This window comes from Nothoprocta perdicaria, unplaced genomic scaffold, assembly GCF_003342845.1.
Source record: "Nothoprocta perdicaria isolate Ctin4 unplaced genomic scaffold, notPer1 scaffold_4, whole genome shotgun sequence".
In the NCBI taxonomy this organism is placed as follows: Eukaryota; Metazoa; Chordata; class Aves; order Tinamiformes; family Tinamidae; genus Nothoprocta; species Nothoprocta perdicaria.
Window position 1 is genome coordinate 476917 of NW_020455643.1, and position 21049 is coordinate 497965.

The window sequence follows — 21049 nt, forward strand, 5'->3', positions numbered from 1 at the left end:
GCTGGAGCTGGAGCTGGAGCTGGTGCTGGAGCTGGTGCTGGGGCTGGAGCTGGTGCTGGGGCTGGAGCTGGTGCTGGCGGTCGTGGTCGGCCTCCGAGCAGAGGCAGCGCGGCGAGGCGCTGGCCGAGCAGGGGGATTCGCTCCGCTCGCTGCGGCTCCTCAGAGGCAGAGGGAGGGATGGGCTCCAGGGATCCACGTCTCTTCGTCTGGTGGCTGTCTCGCATTCAGCCCTGCAAACCTGGGGACAGCGGGGCCTGGTTGTGGCCTTGGGGGCTCTTTCTCTGGATGCTCCATGCGAGGTGCAGCCCGTGGCGCGTGTTGAGGAGCCTCCAAAGGCAAGCGGTGAAATTGTGTCCCCGGGCCCGTCCGGCCTGCCCTCGCCTGAGCAGCTCCCCTGCCCCGCTGTTGCCTTCTCCTGCGTTCAGCGCTTGCCTGGCAGCTCCTGGGAAGAGCGACCCCGTGGCTTGACGCTGTGTTTTGGTCCTTGTGTCCTTGGTCGTGGATTGCTCCTGTGTCCCCGGGCCTGTCCCTGGTGTCGGCCCCCGGATGCCCGTGGTGCTCGTGGGCCCGGGCAGCAGGGCCGTCCGTGCGCGGCTCTGCGGCATTCCCTTCGGCAGCGCCTCCGGCACGTCCCGTCCCGTCGCGTCGCGGGGACGCTCCTTGCTGCCCGGCCGCTGCTCCCGCCTCCTTCGCCGCTCAGAAGGGTGGAAGCTCCTCCCTTCTTTTGCCTGTGTTTTGCTCTTGGTTGACTTTTCCCATTCTCTCAGTCTATATCTTTCTTTCTGTGTCTTTTAGCCCAACTTTTGCTGTTCCTCGTTGCAGCTCCCTGCCCTGTTCCCGTTGCATCCCGCTGCGGACGGTGCTTTTGCTGGTTGAAGACCCGGTGTTCATGTGGCGCTGGCTGCTGCTCCAGCCTTCCAATTCAGTGGGGAGCCTGGAAGCAGGCTCACACGTACCTGCGTTTCTCCAAATAACTCCAGCTTTTCCCTCTTTTAATCTCTTCTCCAACCTCTTTCCTAATCTTTTCACTCCTGTTTTTGTGTTTCCATGGGCACTGATCTTGGTCTAAAGGTTAAATGTTGTTTCGATGTTAAAATGTTGGTAGGAAAAGACGGTTTGTGCAGGAAGCAGACCCAGACCCGTGCCTGTTGTCGCCTGTGAGAAGCAGGTTGTGTGCGGCTCAGTGCCGGCGCGTGGCGCGGAGGCTGCCGCGGGGCAGCSGGGAGGCTCGAGGCGCCCGGCAGCCGCTCCGCAGCGCTGGCACACGGGGACGGCTCCTAGCCCGCTCGTCTGAGCAGTGTAGATGTTGGCCAGGTCGTGCACAGCAAGAACACACGTGATTGCATTAGGCCTTTATGCACCGTAGTTGTCCCTGCAGTGTTTGTTGTGTCTCTTGGATGCTGCGAGTGCCGTATGAGAAAGRTTTTCTGGTTAAGACAGAATTTAAAAATGCAGCAGGGAGTCCTGGGTAAAGTGTCAAGTAACCCCATCTCACTTGTAGGTGGTTTCCTTTGCATCAAGACAACTTTCTTTCATTTTTWATCCAGCCTGAATTCCCGCCGTGGTGGAAGTGGTGGCATTCCGGGCTCCAGGAGCCCGGACCCGCTGCAGCTCCAGGCCGACCACAGGCGCCCGTTGCAGCAGTCCCAAAAGAGGAAGGAAGCGCCCGGGGGCTTTGGGGCACGGCTGGAAGCAGCTCCTGGGGTGTCCCTGGGGGTTCCCAGTGCTGTCCCCGAAGAGAGGAGAGGAGGATGCTCCGAGCCGGGCTGGGAATCGCTGCCGCAGCGGCCCAAGTCAGAAGCGCTTTCTGTGGCTCTGGCTTTAGGGAGGTCTCATGGTGGGAGCCGCCTCATGTCAGCACCTTGGCCTCTGTGGGGGTCGCTTCGGGGGTCCCTGCACCTTGGTTCTCTCTGGCTTGGTTTGGGTCAGGCGCCTTTTCACTATTCCCAAGCTCCCGATGYGGATCGCAGGCCTCGACGCTGCCGGAGCAGCCTCCCGCCGGCGCCGGAGCGGCCTTCCCGGCGCCCTGCCCGCCGGCAGCTCCGTGGCCGCAGCGGCATCGCCGAGAAGGGCCCTGCCCCTCCCCTTCCCTCCCACCACATCCCCCTTCCTCCCACCACATTCCCTCCCTCCCAGCACCTTCCCTTTCCCAAGGAAGGGTCTCTGAAGGCCGGCAAGCGCCGCCGGAGCGAGCGCGAGCGGGCAGGCCGGCCGTGCGGCGCCGGTGCGGCGGGCGCGCGGTGGCTTTGCGGGCGCAGACGCCGTCGTCGCGCGGCCGCCCTCGCCTCCCCGCAGCGGGGAGCCGTCGCCGCCATGCGCAGCACGAGCTCGTGGCGCCGGCCTCTCAAAGCGCCGCCTGCGCTTCCCGAGCTCGGAGACTGCTCAGACCCATGGGCTGCAAGTTGTTTGTTCAGAGCTATGTGGTTCTTCCAGTGAAGCTGACAAGTTTTAACATGATCCGGGTGAAGTATGAAGGAAGGGAACCCTGATTCTGTGTAATATAATTAACAGACTGCAAATATGCTTTTCTTTGCTGAAAGACGTGAGCGGATAGAATACAAACTTTTTCTATCAAATTCAGAAGTTTTAGGTGCTGAGTTTTACTCATTACTGAATTTTACTGAATTAGGCGTGTCAGGAAAGAAGTTAATAAACCCCCGAACCTTCCTGCACTTTGATTAACGACTTAGAAGGAACAATTAGTAGAAAAAAACTTTTGTTTCCACTGATAAAACACAATGTTACGTTCAATGTAGAACGAGGTTCATCAAGTCTCACTGTTTTCAGACCTTTTCATATTTTCATTGATRTGACTGCTCATGCTTTTAAGTCTGAATTTAAGGATCTGAACTTCTTTGCCTCTTGTCCCGTAAATGTGAGTGAGAAGCGGAAGACTTATCGAACACCTCATCCAATACCGCTTGATATTCRGAAATGCCTTACCTGTCGCCATGGTCGCCTTCCTTCTGCCCCTCAGCCGCATCGCTGCAGCGCCTCGGGCTCCTCCATGGCGCATCCCCACGCTAAGGTCGGCGCGAGAGCGTTTCTTGCAGGGAAGTCGTTAAGCGCCTCATATCTGGAGGGGAGCTCCCTGGCTCGCGACGGGCTGCGCTCGCGCGGAGAGGCAGAATTCCCCCGCGAGGAGCGAGTGGAGCAACTGGCTTTCTCATTGCGGGTGACTCACGTGGCGGGGAGGCGAGCGGAGCGCGGCGCGCGCCGYGGGGCGGTGATTCACCCGCGGGGAGGCCCGGCGCCCCGGCGGGCGCGCGGGGTCCCGCTGCGCCCTCACCAGCTCTGTCTGCAGCCTGCGCACGGGGCGAGCGCCCTTCCGCAGCGCGGATGCAAATACCTGCTAATCAAGATTATACTCGCTAGTAATTTGACTATATTTAGATGTCTTTAATGCTGTGCTTTGAACAGGTCTGGTTTAGATCTTTGAACAGATCTAAATCTAAAATATGTAGATTTATCCTCTCTTCTAAATAACATGTAGGTTGAAAGCAAGCTGCTAGGGCTGTAACCAAACRTTTGGAGTGAAGTGGCTGTCCGGCCTGCGCACCTTCGCTAGCACRGGAGCCCTGAGCCCGGCCGCAGTGCAGCGGGGCACGCGCGTCGCGGGGGCCTCGGCCGGGTGCCTGGGAGGAGCCCCGGCCGCTTCCCCGGTTCCTGCTCCCAGGAGAATGCCCAGCAGCTGCCCCAGGACCGCTCGCAGTCGCATGCAGTCCCTGGCTGCAGCACGTCGCTGACACRGCTTGTCTTTCAAGGCCAGCTTTTGCATGGCAAACAGGTGATGCAAATGAAGGCAGCAGGAGCGTGTTACACTCCTCTGGGTGCTCGTAGCTTCCTTACTGGAAGTTGCCAAACTGGTCCCAGGGGCTGGATGTTCCAGGAGTGCTGGTGCGCCCTGCTCGCGCGGGGACCCGCGTGGGGCGGCGCGAGCGTCGTGTCGCCGAGGGCTCGGCAAGGTGGTGCTTGTCGCGGGGAGAGGAGGCGCGCCGAGCCCCTCTCAGCCAGCTCAGCACTGGGGAGCCCGTTCCTCTGCTCTCCTGCTTAGCAGCTGATGATTTCCTCACAGCTGCTTCTCCGGAGGTGCCTGCTGTGTTTCCTTCCAGCCTCTGCTCCGCTTCCCCCGGGGCTTTGTGTGTGAGCATCGCTGGTGCTCCCGTGCTTGCTGCTGTGCAGAGCCCTGGCAGGACGAGCTCGGTGAGGCCGTGCTGCACCCCCGTGCGAGCAGCCGCCTTCTCAGCACTGCAGCTCTTTGAAGGTGCTTCTCCCTTCCCTATGTAAATCGCTGTTCTTGCTCTCCCAGTTATGTTAAGACCTTATTGTTGATCTGTGGCTCTTAAAGGCTGTTTGACCCTCTTGTCCTTTCTCCTCTGGCTCTGTGCTGGGCAGGAAAATCCAAAGCTCTGAGAACATCTGCCTYTTTTTTAGTCTCTGCTCTTCATGGACCTCAAGCTTCGGGGTCTTTGCTTGGCTTTGAGCACGGTCTGTTTTCTCTAAGAACAGGGTGCTGTACAAGTTCTCTGCTCACCTGGGCTTGACTTGGTCACCTGCCTTTTGAGAATTTTGAAAACTCCATTTGAATCCCTTTCTTCATTTCTTAGCTCTTTTGGTAATTTCTCACATCTCTTTCCCCATTCCAGATGTTTGATGCTGGACTCAAGTCTGTTTATACTCAGTTMTCTTTCTTACCTTAGCACCATTTTTTTCTGTGATCTTCTCAGTTATCAATGCCAAAACAACTGTGGTCAAAGACTTTATTCTTTGACCTTGCTGCTACTCACGTTTGTGAGCAGCTACCTGTTATTGGGGGGCTCTGAGTTTAAGCTCTGACAAGATGCTCTCTTTGCAGTCRCTTTGTGATGTTGGCAGGGATATTTCTTGTCTGAGGGTCTGGCTTATGCAAACCATACCCAGCATGGGACACCATAGCGGTACAGCTGAGCCTGGCAGGGTCTGTGGTTGCTCTGCTTGTGCCCAGGTGATGCTGACCAGGTCAGCCCGATTGCGAGATGTGTTGAACCTGTTGCAGGCTGCCGTGTGCTGCTGCTCGGTTTGGCCATGCATCYTCTTGAGGAGCTGCTGGGGTCAGGCTGGTGTGTGGCGGAGAGGATGAGGATGCAGTCCCTGCAGGTGAGTGACCCGTGTGCTGCGTCTGCTGCTCTGTGTGGCCGTTCAGCAGCGCTCCAGCTTGGGGTTCCTCACATCAGTCATCCCAGATCTTCCTCCCCCAGCTTTCCGCTGTCCCTGGGTGCTCAGTAGTGGGTACTTCCATGTGGCTGGAGGGGAATGGTGGTGGCACCTCTGCACGTCAGGCGGTGTGATGCTTGGTGCGCAGGTTCACCTCTCTTGCCGTGTGGTCGGTCTTGAGGATTCACCAAGGACCCTGCCAGTGTAGGCAGGCAGGTTGTGGCCCATGAAATGTCTTATCATATGTCAGAGCACTCATGTAAGTGGCAGCCTGTCCACATGGGCTCCCACTCATCATATCTTTCATGCCCTTCAGATTTCCTGAAGAGACACCCTCTCCTCTTGCGCCTATTGCAAACACTGCAGGAGGAGGAGGAGTCCTTGCCTCTCCCACCTAGATGCCTCCTAATAGACAGTCCTTCCTTGGGAGCTCCAGGGTCTGGAGCTGTCAGAGCTTGGCAGCGARCAAACCCTGCAAGCTTTGTGGCCGTGCTGCAGTGGTTCTGTACCCGGTGGACCAGGAGCGCRTGCCCCAACACGCGAGGAGCGATGACCTCCTCTCTCTTGTCCTGAGAACTTGGCCCCTGCTCTTGTGATCTGAGAACCACCCCATGGTTTGCAGTCCTCTCCCTGCAGCTTCAAAAGCTTTGCAGGTTTTGCAGGCAGATCCCAAGCAGCAGCAGCAGTTTTGACACTGCCTCTGAAGTTGCCTTGCGCGAGCCTGCGTGCCCGGGACGTGCCGGCACCGTGTCCCAGTGCTGGTGACCCGCGGCAGGGCAGGCGGGACGGCGGGCCCTGCTCTGGGCTGCTCCTGCTCTCCGGCACCTCCAACCCTGCTGCTGTCTTTGGGATCCAGCAAACAGTCCTGGCGAACACGTGGCGGTGAGGAAAGGAAAATGGAGATGTTTAAACACCTGCAGTTTAATTTATTGCGGAGTGCAAGAGAGTTTGGTAGTTGTTACGCTGCCTTTGCAGTACATATACCAAACTCGGTATGCTAACAGTAGTCATTTAATAAATAGGTCGATATAATTTACATGGGAATGCTTTTCTTTTTTTGAATGTGGTACAATAGCACGTTAAATTTTCCTTGTAAATCTCTATTTTAATGCATCGGTAGCACTGGGTGGATTAGAATTCATTAGCATAGCATCCCCTAGCAGGATGTTAACAGCCACGGGTTTTTGGCGGTCCCGGGCTGGAGCAAGTCAGGACTAGCAGCTCTGCTCAGGGGCAGGGCTGTGGGGCTGGCCGTGAACGCGGTGCGAGAGGGGCAAAGCTCTGGGGAGACCAGCAGCTGAAAGCTGACCCACTGCTTGGCTCTTATTTAAGGACTGGATGGCCCCTTTCATGTTCTGGTGATTACAGAGCAAGCCTCAGGTTTCATAAGAGCTTGTACGACGTTATTACAACAATTACCGTGTTGCTTCATGCTCAAATGCTTTTACTATCGCGTTTGGCAATACAGGCTCCACGTTTACACGTCTATTTTTGAAGCACGTTCAGCCTCCTGGATAATAAATGAGACTCRCTTTTTGTCCTCATTCAACGTGAGCTGGGCTGGGCTGACCAGGACTGCCCGTGTGGGGCGCACGACTTCAGGTGTGCAGGACGCAGGCGCTTCGGTCACGGCGYGTCGCTCGGCAGCGTTTGAGGCTTCTCCTTATTTATTTGAACACCACTTTGAAGGCTGCCTCTAAAGGGCAACAGGAGGAGGAGGGAGCTAGATGGGAATTGCTTTAAGGAAAGACTTACATGGGAATTGCTTTAAAGTTTGTTTCTTCTTTCCCGGGTTTCCCAGCGCTGGGCCCATCAGGAACCCGCTGAAGTTGTGCACCTTGGTGACTGATCCTCTTACAGCCTAAATTCTGTTCTGGTGCATTTTGACTTGGTCTACAGACTGTGAGATCGTGTGTTCTTGTGCCTTCATCTGGGGAGCACCTTGGGTGCTCTGCTTGGCTTTCCCAGCTCCTGTTTATGATGCAAATTGTTGTTTTGCATTTGTGGTTAATTGGAGCATAGCTGTAAGCTAGGAGAAGGTTGGCAGTAGTCAGAGGCCCAGGAGCTTTGATAATAGTGGTTTGTGTTGCTGTGCCTGAAAGTCAGGACATCTAAATCTGYCATTTAGAAACTGTCCCGAGGCATTTGGGAATGAAATTGCTGTCTGTCTGTCTGAGGAGGTACAATTTGGCATGAAATCTGGAGGGATGAATCGTGAAAGTGTTAGGCAAGGGTATAATATCCTTCTTTTTCAAAAATAAATAAATACCCCCCAAAACCAGCTCACCTTTGTCTACGCAGATGGGATGGGTTTCTTCTGGAACGCCGCTGCTGGCCCTGTGCGAGGCAGCGTCAGCGGGAGCCGCGGCTGCCCGCGCCGCCGGCACCGGGGCAGCCGGCACCGGGGCTCCCGTGTCGGCACCAGCCTAGGCCTGACGGGCTGCGCAGGGGAGCGCCTGGATGCAGCAGGAACAAGCCCTCTGCCGTGGCACAGTGCTGGCGGAGTGCAGGGATTGTGCACGGAATGGGAACCGTGCCTGTGTTTGCTCCCCTGTGCTGCTGGAGCTAAGGCAAGCAAAGGCTTCCCTTGGCAGCCTTGAGCTGCTGTTTTATTACCTTTTCAAGTTAAGTTGGGAGAAAAATAAGATTTGGGCAATGGTGAACATTGCAGTGAAAGTACTGGTAAACCTCGCCGGAACTGGGAATTCCTGGACTGTCTCCTCCGTCCCTGCCGGCCGCGGTGCCGCCCGGGGCTGTGCCCGGGTCCCTGCCGGCCGCGGTGCCGCCCGGGTCCCCCCGCGGTCCCTGCCGGCCGCGGTGCCGCCCGGGTCCCCCCGCGGTCCGCGCTCTGCGGCCGCAGCGCGCACCGTGCGCCCTTGCAGGCCCCTCCTTCCGCTTCTCCTCAGGCAGCTGCTGAACCGCACAGTGTTTCACCANCTCCGTCCCTGCCGGCCGCGGTGCCGCCCGGGGCTGTGCCCGGGTCCCTGCCGGCCGCGGTGCCGCCCGGGTCCCCCCGCGGTCCCTGCCGGCCGGTGCCGCCGTTCCGCCCGCCCCGCTCCCGCGCTCTGCGGCCGCAGCGCGCACCGTGCGCCCTTGCAGGCCCCTCCTTCCGCTTCTCCTCAGGCAGCTGCTGAACCGCACAGTGTTTCACCAGCTTAACGTGCAGTTTTGCTAGTGCAGCCCAATGAATCCTGTGAAGTGCTGCGTGGGGGCGGGCGAGGGGAGTTGATTTCTGAATAGTGTTTAATGGTCGGGGYGAGGTGCCGGTTTCTGGGAAGCCGGGGACCCAGAGCAAGCTCCCCGAGGCCGGGTCCAGGCTGCAGCTCCCGGGGTGCTCCGGGGTGTTGAGCCCGGCCTGGGCGAAGGAGGGCGCGTGGTGGCGGGCATGGGCAGCCCGTGGGCAGGCTGTGCTCAGCCCCGGACCAGGCCTCCCCGCACCAGGCAGTGAGTGGAAACGCACGACTCCGTGTGCAGATTTTATTGGGACGCAGCAGAACACCCTACTGCTTTGTACAGCACARTGCAACCGGTTGTTCCTTGGCTTCTGGGTAACCGTCCAGGCAGAGGGTCGGGTGCTCGGCGCTGCAGTCTCAGGGTCCGGTGGCCGACACGGTGGTGTCCGGTTCGGGCACGGGCTTCGTAGGTGCCGCCTTCGTGAGCGCCTCTGCCCTTGTGCCCAGCACCTTCTCTCTGAAGGGCTTGCAGAGGAGCAGGTAGATGAGGGGATCCATGCAGACGTTGGTGGCCGCGAGCCACAGCGTGCTCTCCTTGGCCACAAAGAGCCGCTTCCGCAGGCCACAGTCCATCCCGCTCCTGGTCTGGCTGAGCGTGTAGGGGATCCTGCTGAAGTGGAACGGGGCAAAGCACAGGAAAAACACCGTGAAAATGATGAAGACTCTTGCCTTTATCTTCTGTTGGCTTTTGTTGTCCTTCCTCTCTGTCCTCGCGTAAGACTCGAACACCTTCTTGGCAATCACGATGTAGAAGATTAGCATGAGGACGAGGGTGGTCCAGAAGACGACCTGGCAGACGTAGGTGACGGCTTCGTGCCACTTCAGCCCCAGGTCACTCTTCAGCGCGGCGCACTTGCTCACCGACCGCGGCGTCGCCTGCTTGTTCGACAGGATCATATTGGGCAGAGAGAGGGCGAAGAAGAAGAGCCACACGAGGCCCGCCAGGATTTTGGCCGAGTTGACGTTTTGCACCCAGAACTTCCCAAACGGTCTCACGATCTTGAGAAACCTGTCGAACGCAATGAGACCAAGGAGCACRATGCTGATGTACATGGTTTCATAAAATACTACAGCGGAGAAGCGGCAAACAAACGCCTTGAGCTGCCACAGGCCCAGGCCGGAGTCCGCGAGGATCTTCAGAGGGAGCATCAGGGTCATTATGGAATCAGAGATCACCGTGTTTTTCAAGTAGACGATGAACGTGGATGTGGTGGGAATGTGGAAGAAAGCCCAGAAAGCCAGGCTGTTCAGTGTGAGCCCCAGAAGGAAGACCAGGCTGTAGAGCACGGGGAAGAGCAGCCGGGTGGCCCCGGTGTCCCGGGGGCACGTGGCCGGCCAGGGCGTCCCGCCGGAGCTGCCACCGATGGTCGCGTTGGCCGAGTCCCCCATCGTATGAAACGGACTTGGGGGAGAGAAAACAGGGGATGCACCCGAGATGAGCTTTACGTTTACAGAGACATGATCTTCACTGTGCCTGGCAGCTCTGTGCAAGCAAACAAAAACCCCCTCAATGTACGTACATTAACTGCATTGACCAGTTTTGATATTCATATAAAATGTAAATCTTTGTCCAGGTTGTTAATAGACTGATACCCACTAATGAAGAGTTAAAAGTGGTATAATTAGTTACAGAGACCTAAGATAATATAACAGCAAAGTCTAGCAACAGAATGCAGTGTAGCAGCCTAGAGAACAATTTGTCTTTGCATGAAAATATATTTTAAAATATAATAGCCCCTTGAATAGAAAATTTATGCTCATGGCCCAAAAGCACTGTGCTTCTGGGAAGAGACTTGTGATATTTCTCACCGAGTGCAGAGCGTTTCTTCGTTTCCTGCGATTAAGCAGCGTTTCTGGGGTAAGCGCCGTGTCCCCGCGCCCCGCGGTACCAGCGCGGCCGGCGGCCCCGCGYGCCGCTCGCAGTGCCCCCAGCAGACACCGGCAGTGGGAAGCGTGCAGGAGGATGAGGCTCCTGCTGCTGGGACGTCCTGCCGCTTCCTTCCTTATTTTCAGGCTCTGCCCTTGTTAATCCCATCTGCTCTTGCCCTTCTCTGCCTTATGCTTGGTGGCGAGAAGCAGAATCTGCTTTTGCTGATGAGGAACAAGCGGCCTGTGTGGCCCGGGGTCACTGCTGGTGCCCTTGCTCGTGCGTGGAGCAGAGCTCGTGCCTGTGGCACCGGGCCATTCGAATGTGGTCCCTTCAGRGCTGGGAGCTGGAGTGTGGCCAGAAACCTTGGCGCCTGCCTGCGAGCTGGGTGTGTGATAGCTCGGTATTTCCAGATAGCGACAGTCATCGCTAGGTGATTGACTGGCCCAGGCGTTAATTCCCGGGCTGCTTTCCCGGGCTGCCGTTGGTGGGAGGGCGCGCGCTGCCCCGCGCAGCCCGGGGTGCAGACGTGTGCAGAGACCCTGGGCACCCCGCGCCTGGAGCCACCGGCCGCCGCAGCGATGGGATGCACCAAACCTGCCTCCTTCCCCGGTGGTGTGCGCGGGGAGGGACCGCTGAGCACCCCGTGTGCTGCATGGGAATGCCTGTGCCATGGGCCAGCGAGGGGAGCAACGAGCCGCCCTCGTGTCGCGTGTGACGAGTGCTTGCTCTGGGACCATGCAGGCAGGCGTTCCCAAAATACCCCCTTTCCTTCCACCTTTCCAGTGCGAAGGCWTTAGTGGTTAACGTTTTGGACTGTGCAAACAAAGCTGCCCTTAGTAAAGACCTAAAGACCTCGAGCCCTCCTTCCCACAGGACTGAGCACTCGGTAAAGGGAGGTTCCAGACATTTCCCAGCACAGTATGGCTTTCTTTATAAAAGGTACGCTTGTTTATTCTTCACATAATAAGATGAAATATTTAAAGATTTAAGTCACATCTAGATAAGCCTGATTACAAAATAATTTCCTCTGACATGCAGCTAGTAATTATTGGCCAGTGTATTAAAAATTGCAAGTGTATAATGTAATAAGCAAAATGTTATTCTGGTGCCAGAAATCTGAAGAGATAAGTAGCTTGTGTATGTCTTGTATCTGTACGGAGATGCAGGCCAGGTGACAGCTCCCTGGAATGAAGAATCACGCTTGTGTGGAATTCATTTGCATCTCCCAGGTTTATTCTGGTGTGGACACGTCTGCTGTGGCCCAAATTCAGGATGAACTGTGGAAATTTGGCAGTTTGTAACCTCATCCTGTGTCATTTCTTGGCTTTGGTGTGTTCATTCTGACAGCTCTGAGCAATGGATGCTCTTTTGCTTTCTTCAGGCTTTGCAATTTCTCCACTGATATTTGCAACCGGTGACGTTAGTTCCAGTGCGCTTGTCTAGCGCGCAGGGCAAGAAAGAAGGTGACAGAATCAGAGACACTGAGTTGATCAGCACGAGCCCTGGTGCGTTGTTAGTTCCAGCAGCAGGCACCGCTTTGTGCCCGTCTAGACGGGGGTCTCGTCGGTGTCGTCRCCGTCGTTGTGGTCGGCGCCGCGCGGCCGGAGCTCCGCCGGCACCGGGGCCCTGCACAGCGTCTGCAGCAGCGACTTRCGGAAGGACTTGCACAGAAAGAAGTATATGAAGGGGTCCAGGCAGGCGTTGAGGGACGTCAGCCACAGCGTGCTCTCCTTCAGGTAGAACAAGGTCCTCTGGGCTGCGCAGTCAAAGACCTGCCTCGTTTGGCTCAACGTGTAGGGAATCCTGGTAAAATGGAAGGGCACAAAGCAGATGAAGAACACGGCAATGATGATGAAAACCTTGAGGTTTACAGACTTTTTGGACACCGCTTTCCCCGTGCTTTTCGTCCTTCTGTAGGATTTGTACAGCTCCCTGGTTATGAGTACGTAGCACACCACGATGACCGCCAGGCTGGCCCAGAAGATGAGCTGGCAGACGTAGTTGACGATCTCGTGCCAGACGAGGCCGAAGTCGGACTTGAGGAGAGCGCACTTCTTCACGTTCCTCGGCGTCTTCTTCTTGTTCGTCAGGATCATGTTGGGTAAGGAGAGCATGAACATGGACACCCAGATTGCCGTGGACAGGAGCTTGGCTCCCAGCAGGCTCCTYGTGGTTGACGTGCGGAAGGGAGAGGTGGCTTTTTGGTAGCGATCAATGGTTATGAGGCCGAGAAACAGAATGCTGATGTACATGGTGAAGTAAAAGACGACCTGGGAGACCTGGCAGACGAATCCGCGCAGCACCCACGGCACCAGCTTCGCGTCGCTGAGGATCTTAAAGGGGAACGTGAGCACCATGAGGATGTCGGAGATCACCGTGTTCTTGAGGAAGATGATGAAGTTGGATTTGCTGGATATTTTGAAGAAGATCCAGGTGGCCAGGCCGTTCATGGTGATGCCCACCAGGAAGAGGAGCGTGTAGAGCAGCGGGAAGATGACCTGGCTGATGCTGCTGTCGCTGGGGCAGGCGCTCACGTTCCTGGAGGCGCTCAGGTTGCCTGCGGCTTGCGCTGGCATCGCGGCTTCTGCCCCTCCTGGGAAAACAAGCAAAYGAGGGTGTTTTGGTTAATCTGGGGGATCTTTTGAATCCACTTGCAGTTTTGGGGGGGACAAGTGCATGGGGTCTCGGCTGCTCTATGTTCCTGTATACCCGATGCCATTTCCGCTCATGTAGAGCGGTGCTGGGACCTCGTGAGCCGCCGCGGTGCACGGCTGCAGGACGGCGCTGCGGTTTCATAACTGTCTGCACGAGTTGCAAAAAAGCAAAAAAWGCAAGCAGCTTTTTTTCTTTTTTTTTTTCCCCCTCTGAAATTGTGGGGAGGAGCATCCYGCTCTGCTTCCTCCTTCCCGGGGAAAAGGGGCAGAGCTTGGGCYGCTTTTGACTGCGGATTTAGCGGTGAGTAAAGGTCCCCGCTGTGCATGGCTCTCGTGTGCACGGAGCGCTCCACAGAGTCGCTCCTCCTCAGAAAAATCTGGCACAGGTATCTGCTCCTAACTGCACCTGCTCAGCCGCTAGCAAAGAGTCTCTGCTAGCTGATGCTCACACATCTATTACCACATCCTCTTAGGTCAAGTTCTTGGGGTTTCATTTATAGAGATACTGGGCATTTCTCTGTACCATTTCCCCCAGTCTGACTCTTCTGCCCAGCACTGTCCTGGGCGAGTCGCTGTATCAGGGCGGTGCTGCAGCTTAGCTCGCACTTAACATTTGCAAACTGAGTGTTTTGCTGACCGGAGCAGCGCGCGGGAGCCGCGAGCGCTCRCACAGCAGCACGCGGGAGCTGCACACGAGCCGTGCAGGCACCGCAAGGGCTCGCGCAGCCCATCGTGCTCCACGCGCCCTGGGCACCGCGAGCTGGCCCCGGCACCGCGCCGGCCAGGCCGCCTGCCYGTCACCGGGGAGAGGACGAGGCTGGAAACACGAGTGTTCGCCTGGAGACCTCCGTCTGATCAAATCTGATCCAAATTTATTGGCAGAAAAAGCAGGCAGGAATGTTGATGCCAAGTGACCCTGGGTTTGCAGGGCTGTGCTTAGGGATGTGTTTGGGAGGGCAGCGGTGCACTCCGGAAACCTGAGGTGTTTTGGCTAGAGCTGGAGTTAGAAGGATGCGCTGCGGAGAGCAGCAGCTTTGCCAGGCATCTGTGCCCCTTGGCCCTCCCACCGCTTCCTTTGAAAGGCACCGGGTTTGGTGGTGGTGATGATGATGATGATGGTGGTCGGAAAGGGTTTGAGAGGGGTTTGCAGGCTGGCCGTGYGAAGGCTCCCGGAGGCGTTCAGTGCTCCTGTGCCCCGAGGGAGGGCAGAGCAGAATCTCCCCAAGTGCGGGAGGTTTCTGGTTCCTGGGAGCTGGGGCTCCGCGGAGCCGCCGGGCTAAAGGGGAGCGCGGGGGCCCCGCGGTGCTGCGGTGCCTGCGCTGCTCTGCTACCATGTGGAGCCCCAAAACCCCTCTTGTAACGAGACTAATGAAAGGGAAGTTGTGATTTAATGTTTTAGAGCAGATCCTTGTGTTGCTGCACAAAATAATTACGCGTTACGTGACTTTCAGAGCATTTATCCAAGCTTTTATGTGCGGTGCAGTGATGCTCCATAGTACACTTTATTAGAAGGCTAAATATAGGYGATTAGAATTTAAATAGAAAATGCATATTTCGTTTTTTTGGTAGAATGCAAATGAGTTGGACTACATCATCTTTCTAATGGGCTTGTGCTTAGCAAAAAAAATTGGCACACAGTTGCTGGCAYCTTGTCTTCTATTCACTGATTTACTGCTGAGTATCAATCCAAGTTACAGTTTGGAGGATCATCTTTCTCCTCAGTTTGCCCCTATAGATGCCTGCAGAAATCATAATTAAAAAAAAAAAAAACATTTTTCCCTGTGTATTTTCACCTCGACTTGGCTTTGCTTCCCTCATGTTGATAACCACAGGAGACACYTTTGGAGGTAGTCAAGGATCTCAGTGAGGAGCTCAGGTTTGTTTTACTTATACTGCTGGTGTTCATGGCTGAGCTCAGAGCTCGCTGCACCCGCAGCTGAGCGGCAGTGCTCGCTGATCCGCAGCATCCACATCTCGATTTGCAAGGGGTGGCACAGAGAAGGAAGGAGGCTTGACTCGCTGCTGTCCTTGCAGGGCGAATCCTCGAGTCATGAGTGCAACCAGCGCATGATCCTCCTTTATGGGACTGAGAAAGTGTGATGAAGTGAGGCACCAGCTGGAGAAGATCACCAAAGAGATCCTGCAAGTTCTGAAGGAGAGGAGCACGACTGAACTGGGGGGTAARCGCTGTGCACTGCCTCCCCGTGTGCCGCTCATAGCTTCAGCGCTCCTCAAATGCCTTTTTTTTTTCCCGCTTTCTCCACTGGAATCTCCTCAAAGTAGATTTTATATTATTACATGTTGTGGAACATGTTTTTCCCAAGCATAACTGAAAGCTGAAACAAGTAGGGCTTTATGTAGTCGTGAATGAAGCATTAAGATTTCTGTTAGTTGTCTTAAGAGCAGTAATAATGCAAAACTGCTAGGGCTCCATTAAATATAAAATGACCAAAATAACTTTTTACCTGTAAAGCTGAAGGGCAAAAAGCCAGGAAGAGCAAACAAGAAGCACTCCCAACCCTAGAGACTGTGTTCACAAAACTGCAGCAACTGTCATATTTTGATCAACATCAGGTGACATCTCAGGTACTTCCCTTGTATAAAGTCATTGCCTTTTAAGTCCCTTGTCAAGATATTAAATAGGAAGGGAACCTGGGTTTTAGAAATGTTTTGCTTATACCAGGAATTTTGCATAAACTATTTCTTCAAGGGCAAAATAAAARCATGCCTCTGTGGCCTTTAAAAATGCCTGCTTTGGTAGCTATTTGGTGGTTTAATTTGGATTTTGTTCTGGTGGGATTATATTTTGTTTGTTTTGTTTTTGCAAGATGCTTTCAGGGTTGTGTTAGATGTCATGAGTCTTATATAACAAAAATGAAATCAGTTTTACATAAATACCAGTTAATGCGTCATGTAGGGCTCATTAGGTGCTTATCGGCCCATCCCTCGGCTGTGTCTAAGGTCTCTCCCTGACCAGCGTTCACGAAAGACGCTGAAATCTTTTGTGTTTTTCTGCTACAAGCTGCATATGTGAGTCCTGGAGAAACCAATGGGCGACGTGTTCTGTTCTGGTCCTGCTGTTAGAATTACGTTCCACCTTTGGTGCTTTTTTTGCATTTGAATTTTGCTTTTAAAAAATACTGTGCAGAATAAGGATCCCGTGGTGGATATGAGGGAGAGCGTGATCCTCGGCTGTGCAGCGTGGTTGGAGCAGGGCTGCGAAGCAGCAGGAGGGCTTTGCCCGGGGGCTCCCGCGTGGCAGGGCAGCAGGACTAGTTATCCTGTTAGTATTTTATGATCTGTTAGTATTTTATGCTCTCACTTGATATTACCCCTTACCAGAAGGGGTTTGCATTTTGGGGTATATATGGAGCCCGCACCTCTCTAAGACTCTGAATCACRTATTTCCTCAGATTTCCAGCTATGTCCTGGAGCAGATACCAAGCTTTGCCTCAGGAAGGTCCTACCACCTTCCCCTGGCTCGCCACGTGCAGCTCCTTTTGGAGCTGATGGAGCCAGCGCTGRGCATCAGCGTGCTGCTCGACGTGGCTGTGCAGGTCGAGCGCGGCCTTGGGGCAGAGCTGGCGCGATGCTGCTGGGCTCTCTCTGCTCGGGCCCTTCCCTCTTCTGCTTTCCCTGCCTCTAAAGCAGTGGCAGTTCCTGCTGCTTCCCCTTCTGGCCTAACTTGGCACTCAGACTAAGCTATAATTAGCAAAAGCAGTTTTTAGTCAGTGGAAGATGTATTTTATTTTTAAAATCTACCCCAATTAACAAAAATGTGGCTTATTCTAGCACAAAGTCTTTTAGCATGGGCTTCGTTGATTTAGCCTAAAGCTCCATCTTGCACAGGAAAGTGTCTGGGTGCAAGAAATGTGCGTTTCCGAAGAACAGGTCTGAGGATGGCTTGTGTTTTAAGAGTTTGCTGCTTGGCTTGGCCACTCCTACCGCACGAGGAGTTTTGCTCTGAGTTTCCGTATCGTTCTTCCTGATGGTTTCTTGTTTTGGCATGTGTTTCGCTTTGCAGATGAGCAGTTTTCACTGGAGTGTTTCCGTCGCGCTCGCGGCCGCCGAAGGAGCTGGGCGCCGTGGAGGCAGCGCTGAGGTCCCGAGCGGCGGGGAGCTGCCCGTCGGGGAGCTGCGCGGTGGGACTGTTGTGGGCGTCGCGGCGGTGCTGCCTGCCCTGCGCCCCGAGCGGGCGGTGCTGCCGTCGAGGGGTGCGCCGGAGCGTGCGGGACGGGCGCACGGTGCCGCCAGCCCCGCGCCCGCGGGCTCTGCGCGGCGCCGAATGAAGCGCATTCTCAGCCCGTCGGGCGCTCCTCCCAGAACGGTGTGTTCTGGCCGCTGCCGTCTCCACGCGTCCTGCAGCCGCCTCGGCAGCAAGTTGGGAGAGCTGTTCGGGTGGGTGCCGGTGGCGCGCTGCTGGCTTGGATTCGGCTCGTGGTGCCTCGCCGTGGCCTCGGGCGAGCTGGGCTGGTGCCCGGCACGGCCTGGCTCGCCAGCGGGCTGCCCGGCGGCAGCAAGGGCGGCGCGGGGCCAAAGCCACGAGATCGTCGCTGGCGCCGCTCTGCTGCGCTGTGAAAAACTGCCTTTGGTGTGCAAGAGTCGCAGACATGTTCCGGCTTTTGAAGTTTATGTCCAGTGTCTGCTTCCTTGAGTTTTAGGTGAAGAGCACACTCTGTAGGTGCCGTGCGCTGCGTTTTGGCCCCTGTGCTTTGAAGGAGGCAGGGAGCCCATCCGTGCACAGATGTGCCCTGCCGCTGCAAGGGCTCCTCCCTCCTTCAGCCACCCGCGCCTGGTTTGCAGGTTCCACCCTTGTGGCTTGCACCTCACAGGGAGCAGGAAAAGGGTTCTTGGAGAACCTTAACGTTTTAATAGGCTTATAAATGCATGCAAATAATACTGTTCCTTAATAGAAGTACTGTTGAAAAGGTATGATATTTATATATGAAATGTCTTAACTGGATGTCCATTCTTCCACTTAAAAGCAGTCTCTAAAATCTAAAGCCCAGTATTGCAAGAAGAAATAACAAAGCAGCTTTATCGACATTACCCTGCAGGAGCAAGTGACATTAGTATCTACTGATGCAGGGATATTTCATGTATTAATTCAAATCTCCTAACAAGTGCAGGTTCCTGAAAACTGCTAATTAAACRTGGTGTATTTTTTAGCCAGAGGTCTGTAAGGCAGCAGTGCTGCACTTGGGTTGCTCTGAGCATCCCTACTGTCACTGAAGCAAAAGCAAAGCACTTGTCCACAGGCAGCAATTTTTCCAGCCCCGTTGTGGCCCGCTGCGAGTGGAAGGGTTTCTGTGTGTGAGGGCGCTGCAGGGACAGYGGCACAGAGCGGGCGCACGGTGGGGTGCCGGGCTTACCTTCCTCAGCGCGCGGCGCTCCGGGCCGGGCCGCCGGGCTGGCCCGCACGGCTGCGCATGACGGCTCCGCGGCGCCGGCTGCTTTCGGCCGCCCGCTGCGCGCCGGAGGGCTCCCAGCTTCCCTTTTTAAGTCATTCCTTCGCTTTTTAAAAACCTTCTGACCACACCCCCGATGTTGCTTCCTGTGGGAAATGCAGTTTTAGAGCCTGTCGCTCTCGTATCTTCAGTTTTACCCTGTGTGTCATGGGAACTTTTGTTTTTTCAATCCCTGGGATGGGCGGATACCGCAGCCGTGTCCTGGGTGCCCTATCGCTCGGCAGGCAGCATCCTCGCAGCGCTATCGGCGCTTCCCTGCGCGGAGCATCCTCGCAGCCCCATGGGCTCCCCGCCCGCTGCGTCCTCGCAGCCCCGTGGGGCTCCTTGCCCGCTGCATCCTCGCAGCGCTATCGGCGCTTCCCTGCGCGGAGCGTCCTCGCAGCCCCATGGGCTCCTCGCCCGCTGCATCCTCGCAGCGCTATCGGCGCTTCCCTGCGCGGAGCATCCTCGCAGCCCCATGGGCTCCTCGCCCGCTGCATCCTCGCAGCCCCATGGGCTCCTTGCCCGCTGCATCCTCGCAGCGCTATCGGCGCTTCCCTGCGCGGAGCATCCTCGCAGCCCCATGGGCTCCTCGCCCGCTGCATCCTCGCAGCCCCGTGGGGCTCCTTGCCTGCTGCATCCTCGCAGCGCTATCGGCACTTCCCTGCGCGCAGCATCCTCGCAGCCCCATGGGCTCCTCGCCCGCAGCCTGGGCTCTTTGCACACTTGCAAAGAAGCAGCTGCTGTGCACTGCATGCACAGTGCCTGCCTTGCTTGCTAGGAGCCCTTCCCTGCATGACCCTTGAGGGCTGTTYGTGGTGGGAACGTGTGTGCGTGCGGCCGTCCAGAGCGCCTGGCCCTTGTTGGGGTTCCTTGTTTCCACTGGAGTGTTTCCATCCGYGCTGGTCGGCACCGAGGGCGGCTTGGCCAGGCATGGGCACGGCCCTTGTGCATCAGCCGTCCTCCGCGCGGCCGCCGCAGGGAGCGTGCGGGACGGTGAGCGCGGGGCATGGCCGCGGCGCGGGCGGCACCGCGGTGCCCGTGCCCTCGCGCTCCTGCCAGCGCGGCTCCACCGTTGTGCGCGTTTCTGCACCGCCAGCTGCCCCGCGGCCGCAGCACCGACCGCTGCCGCTGGTCGCAGCAGCCAGCGCCGTGCGGTGCCTGTGGAAGCTCCGGCTCCAAAGGAACAAGCCTGTGGTCGCTTATCCGGCGGCTCAGGGTTGCTATAAATGTCCTAGAGGTGATGTGGCAGCAGGAGACTTTACTTGGAAGAAGCTTGAATGAAACTCGCGTCATCCTTTTTCCTGCTAGATGTTTCCTACCAGAAGTAAGATTGAAACTACCTATAGAATGGTCATAAAACTCACAGTTTTTGAACACATGTAATATGATCAACAGTATTTCTGAAAAACGCATGTTTTGGTGACTCTCTCTCTTTTTCCTCCTCAGTAGCGTCTGTTCTAAAGTGAAGCAGACAATATAGAGCAACGTTCAGCCTTCCAGTCCCGACTTGCTGTGGGGCCCGGAGTTCATTTTGGATTTTATCGAGAACCCGTGTGCCCGCAGCGTTAACTGCTCGGTGCAGGACAAGATGCTCAGCGACAAGGTGGCCGGTTGCTGCAGCTCCGTCTGCAACGCGCCGATGACCATGTGCATCCCGTGGGGCACCGGGATGCGGGCAGGTGAGAGCCGCCCATCTGCGAGCAGTGCCTGGGTTCCTGCAGGAGCCTCCCTGTCACCACTTGCTTCGTGTCCTTTGCTCACCTTTGCTCACCGGCTCTTCCTGGTTGCTCCACACTTTTTTGCAAGTTTCCCTGTGCTTACATTCACTAAATGAACCCACACAGTTTAGCAGGAGGGAGTGGTAAGCGGCAGTACTTCCTGCAAAGCCACTAGTTCCTAATTGTGACGGTGCTTTTTAGACCGAGCCGCTCCGGAGCAGCGCTCCTGCCRAAGGCGCCCCGGTGCCGTTCCTTCCAGCGCTCCTCGTGCGTGGTTGCTTCTTCAGCACTGACTTTGCCACTGGCATCCTGCAGTTGGGGGCATGATTTGCATTCAGTTCCTCCTCCCGATGCAGTCAGTGCTTGATTTATTAAATGTGTCAACCCATGTGTCATGGAGATCACAGATAAAACGCAGATTTTGGAAAAACAGATTTTGGAAAAAGTATCAAGTACATTTTGGGTAAAAGTTCCTGGGAGTTTTTAGCGCTCTCAGTGGTGATTTTAAAGGAGCTCATGCAGCACCGCTGGAGCAGAGCCCGMTGATTAGAACTGAGCGGAGATGTGCGCTGCGGCGCGGGCCCGTTCTGTCCGCTGTGTGTGTGTGAGAGCAGTCAGCGCTGTGGTGGCTCCTGTGATGACAGCGTGGCACCTAACTCTGTACCACCGTGACCCTTCCCGTGTTGTGTTTCCTTGCTGGGTCTGCTCAGCTTGACCCCCGTGCTGAAGAGCGCAGTGATGCCTTGTTGCTGCATCCTGCAGCGCGGAGCCTCCCGGGGTTTGGGCCCTGCCCCGGCACCTTTTGTCCTCTGGCACAGCTGGCATTGCAAAATGCCTTGCTCTGGCCTGGGTTTTGTCAAGGAATGCTTCATCGTGGTAGTTGGCTCCGTATTCAGCAGATCTGACAGTCTTTAAGGTTAAATTGTGGTTT

At 56.1% G+C, this 21049-nt stretch overlaps 3 protein-coding genes across 3 annotated transcripts in view; all 3 read right to left on the reverse strand.

The window, feature by feature from the left end:
- Nucleotides 1–2953, reverse strand: part of GPR87 (G protein-coupled receptor 87) — a 9160-nt gene extending 6207 nt beyond the window's left edge. The window contains exon 1 of the mRNA XM_026045208.1: nucleotides 2944–2953. Within this exon, the coding sequence (XP_025900993.1) occupies nucleotides 2944–2953 (10 nt within the window). The remainder of the gene's footprint in view (nucleotides 1–2943) is intronic.
- A 5741-nt stretch (nucleotides 2954–8694) lies between these two features.
- On the reverse strand, nucleotides 8695–10252 carry P2RY13 (purinergic receptor P2Y13). Its single transcript, XM_026045313.1, has one exon. The coding sequence runs from the start codon at nucleotides 9813–9815 to the stop codon at nucleotides 8784–8786; it is 1032 nt and encodes a 343-aa protein (XP_025901098.1). The 5' UTR covers nucleotides 9816–10252; the 3' UTR covers nucleotides 8695–8783.
- An 879-nt stretch (nucleotides 10253–11131) lies between these two features.
- Nucleotides 11132–12872, reverse strand: P2RY12 (purinergic receptor P2Y12). The gene has a single exon (XM_026045209.1). The coding sequence runs from the start codon at nucleotides 12870–12872 to the stop codon at nucleotides 11844–11846; it is 1029 nt and encodes a 342-aa protein (XP_025900994.1). The 3' UTR covers nucleotides 11132–11843.
- Nucleotides 12873–21049: the final 8177 nt, after the last annotated feature.